Raw genomic sequence first — 3071 nt, 5'->3', positions numbered from 1 at the left:
GATTGAACTGATGCAAATCTGCTTTGACCCCCATCTACCTCCACCACTAGCAATTACAAGCACATAGAAGTGTCGGATGAAATATATTCAAAAAAATTCAAATATTTTTGCAATTTAAAGCCAATCTCAAAAAAAAAAGTCTACTCCCAAAGTATCAGCAAAGAATAAAGAACAAAAATACAACAATAAGAGAGTGGCCTTATGCCACAGAGGTTTAAATTATTAATTTTTGAACCTGAAGCTAGAATTACTACAACATGAATGAAACTCAAAAGCCTTATGCTAAGTGAAAAAACACGACTCAAAAGATTATGTACTGGGCTACTGGTTACAGGTAGAATGGAATAGACTCATTTCTCTCTGCTCCTCCCTGATAAATATAGCTGAAGACCCTGGACTAATTATAACAGACAATCATAAGAGGACTCTGAAAGGTGGAAAGAAGAGAGCATACTGGGTAGGGAATCTCTGGTCTTGAGGAATGACATGATGGCAAGTTCTCTGTTTTTTTCTTTTCTTTTTCTTATCTTTTTTTTTTAATAAATATTTTATATATCCTGACTGGGCGTTGGATTAATGTGTAATATGGAACACCAAATGGGCACATACCCAAAAAAGCCCAAAGAAAAACCTGATTTCTCAGCCAAAAGGTGAGGAAAGGGGCAGCCTAGGATGATAGAGATTTTTTGACAAATAATTGCCCAACCCCAAGCAAACACCATGAGTGCCCCCCCGACTCCCTTCCCCTGTGGGGTCAGTGGAGACTGAGTGAGGAGTCTGGACTTCACACTGTTCTCCTGGTGGTGGCAGGGGGAGCCCTTCACCTTCTTAACTAGGGAGTTGGAGAATCTCGAAGAGAGGAAGAAGCAGGAGAAAGAGATTCTTTAAACTTACAGAGGAAGCCCTGGGCAGATCCTTGAGCAACCCACATGTGAAAATGACCCAAATTATCACACCTGAGGGATCAAGAACTGAACTGTAATGTGGAATAACACCCAGGTTTTCAGAGTGATATCTTAGTGGTATACTTCATAAAAGGAGTCGATCAGAATAGCGCTGTAAAGGTTCTGAAAATTAAGTTGTCATTGGATCCACAACCCTCAAAAGTAGGTCAAGACCTACAGGCTAAACCTACACAGGGTGACTACCTGCTAAAATCGAAGATTTAAATAGGACCCAGAATCTCCTAACATAATAGTCAAAATATCCAGGATACAATTGCTAATCACTAGTCACACCAAGAACCAGTAAAATTACCACCTGAATGATAAAAGGTAGATGCTGGTGCCAAGATGACTCAGATGTAGGAAGTATCTCACAAGGATTTTAAAGCAGTTATCATAAAAATGCTTCAATGAGCAATGCTTAAAACAAATGAAACAAAGAAATTATCAGCAAAGAAATAGAAGCTATATAAAAGAGCCAGACGAATGGCTCAACCCACGGAAGAGTTAGTAACCTGAGATATAATGGACATTTAAAATATTAAGAATACCATGAAAAACTATGCCCATACATTTGACAAAAAGGTTAAAAATGAAAAACTGTGTATAAAAGTATAGCTTAGAAGTTTAACTTAAAAAAGAGAAATTCAGAATAAAAACAGAAAAAAACCTTAAAAGTGAATCAATCAAAATGAACCATTCAAATAAAACACTGGGATTATATAATTTTATATTAGTTATTATTCAAGGAAATATAACCTCTGTTATACAGAGTGATTCAGAAAATAGAAAAAGAGGAGAAAAGCATCATTACTGTTTGGTTAAATTTTTATCTTAAGTTGATAGGTTAAATTTTAACTTAGGTTTTTAACCGAAATTTCTTTTATAGCAGGAGTACAAATGGTTTATTTCCAAATAACAAAACGCCAAACTCTACCATTCAAAAAACGTCAAACACCCAAGGATATTTTAACCATGGGCAATATATATTACTAGGTAACTAAGTTGCTCCTTTTTTTTAAATTTTTTTTTTTTAATAGACTTTTTCTATGAGCTAGTGAAATGACGGAGGGCATCTAACCGGAATGGTGGTTTTGATTTAGGGATAGTTAATCAGGAACCATTATTTCTGAGAGTAATTAGGAAGTGGATCCAGTTTTCTGTTACAGTCACTTACATATATATTACAACAAAATATATACATCTATGACAACAGAATTATCTTTTCAGTCTGTGAGAGACTGCTCATCCTTCTATTTCCTATACCAGAAGCAGGACAAATGAGAATACAGAAGTACCCAGATAGTTTATTCAAACTGTTATAAAGTCATAAAAGCATAGTTAAAGAGATGTGTGGTGGGTGAGAATGAACGCATTCCTGTTCGCTTTATAGGACACTACAATCTGTTCCTCCAGAGGGAATACCTACTCAGCCTTCTCTCACAATAGCGTTAAGGCACAGGTTCTAATCATCATCAGTAACTGAAGATCTATACTGAGTTCTCCATTACTGTTTTACTTAAAACCAGTTTCCAGGGTGTGCAGGACAGTGGGGTCTTTGTGAGCTTTCACCGTGGCGTACCGAGGCCAGGGCCAGAAGGCGCAGAAGGTGCAGAAGGTGATGGTGCAGCCCATCAATCTCATCTTCAGATACTTGCAAAATAGATCTCGGATTCAGGTGTGGCTTTGTGAGCAAGTGAATATGCGGATAGAGGGCTGTATCATTGGTTTTGATGGGTATATGAGCCTCATATTAGATGATGCAGAAGAGATTCATTCTAAAACAAAGTCAAGAAAACAGCTGAGTCGGATCATGCTAAAAGGAGATAACATTACTCTGCTCCAAAGTGTCTCCAACTAGAAATGATCAATGAAGTGAGAAATTGTTGAGAAGGCAATACAGTTTTTTTAGGTGTCCTTTGTTGGAAGTGTAGTTCTAAAGCATTTATTCATATTGTTTTGCTCACCTTTATGTTATTACCAGATGACAATAAATGCTGTAGGATTGTTTTTATTAAAATATTTACATTGTTTCCTTCTAAAAACAAACAAACAAACAATTTCCACCTTTGGAAGGATATGCCAGGGAAATATCAGTAAAAATGTCCCTCTTAGTGTAGATGTAAA

The 3071-nt window shown here is 36.5% G+C and overlaps 1 protein-coding gene across 1 annotated transcript; it reads left to right on the top strand.

Moving 5' to 3' along the window:
• Nucleotides 1-2548: 2548 nt before the first annotated feature.
• LOC133082380 (small nuclear ribonucleoprotein E-like) lies at nt 2549-2851 on the top strand. Its single transcript, XM_061178966.1, has one exon. It carries the CDS (start codon nt 2566-2568, stop codon nt 2803-2805), a length of 240 nt encoding a protein of 79 aa, XP_061034949.1. The 5' UTR covers nt 2549-2565; the 3' UTR covers nt 2806-2851.
• The last annotated feature ends 220 nt before the right edge of the window (nt 2852-3071 follow it).

Source organism: Eubalaena glacialis, chromosome X (assembly GCF_028564815.1).
Source record: "Eubalaena glacialis isolate mEubGla1 chromosome X, mEubGla1.1.hap2.+ XY, whole genome shotgun sequence".
In the NCBI taxonomy this organism is placed as follows: Eukaryota; Metazoa; Chordata; class Mammalia; order Artiodactyla; family Balaenidae; genus Eubalaena; species Eubalaena glacialis.
This window is presented reverse-complemented; position numbering and strand designations above follow the sequence as displayed.

Excerpts from the sequence above, each read along its gene's own strand:
- LOC133082380 (XM_061178966.1), top strand. The coding sequence starts at position 2,566 with ATGGTGCAGCCCATCAATCTCATCTTCAGATACTTGCAAAATAGATCT.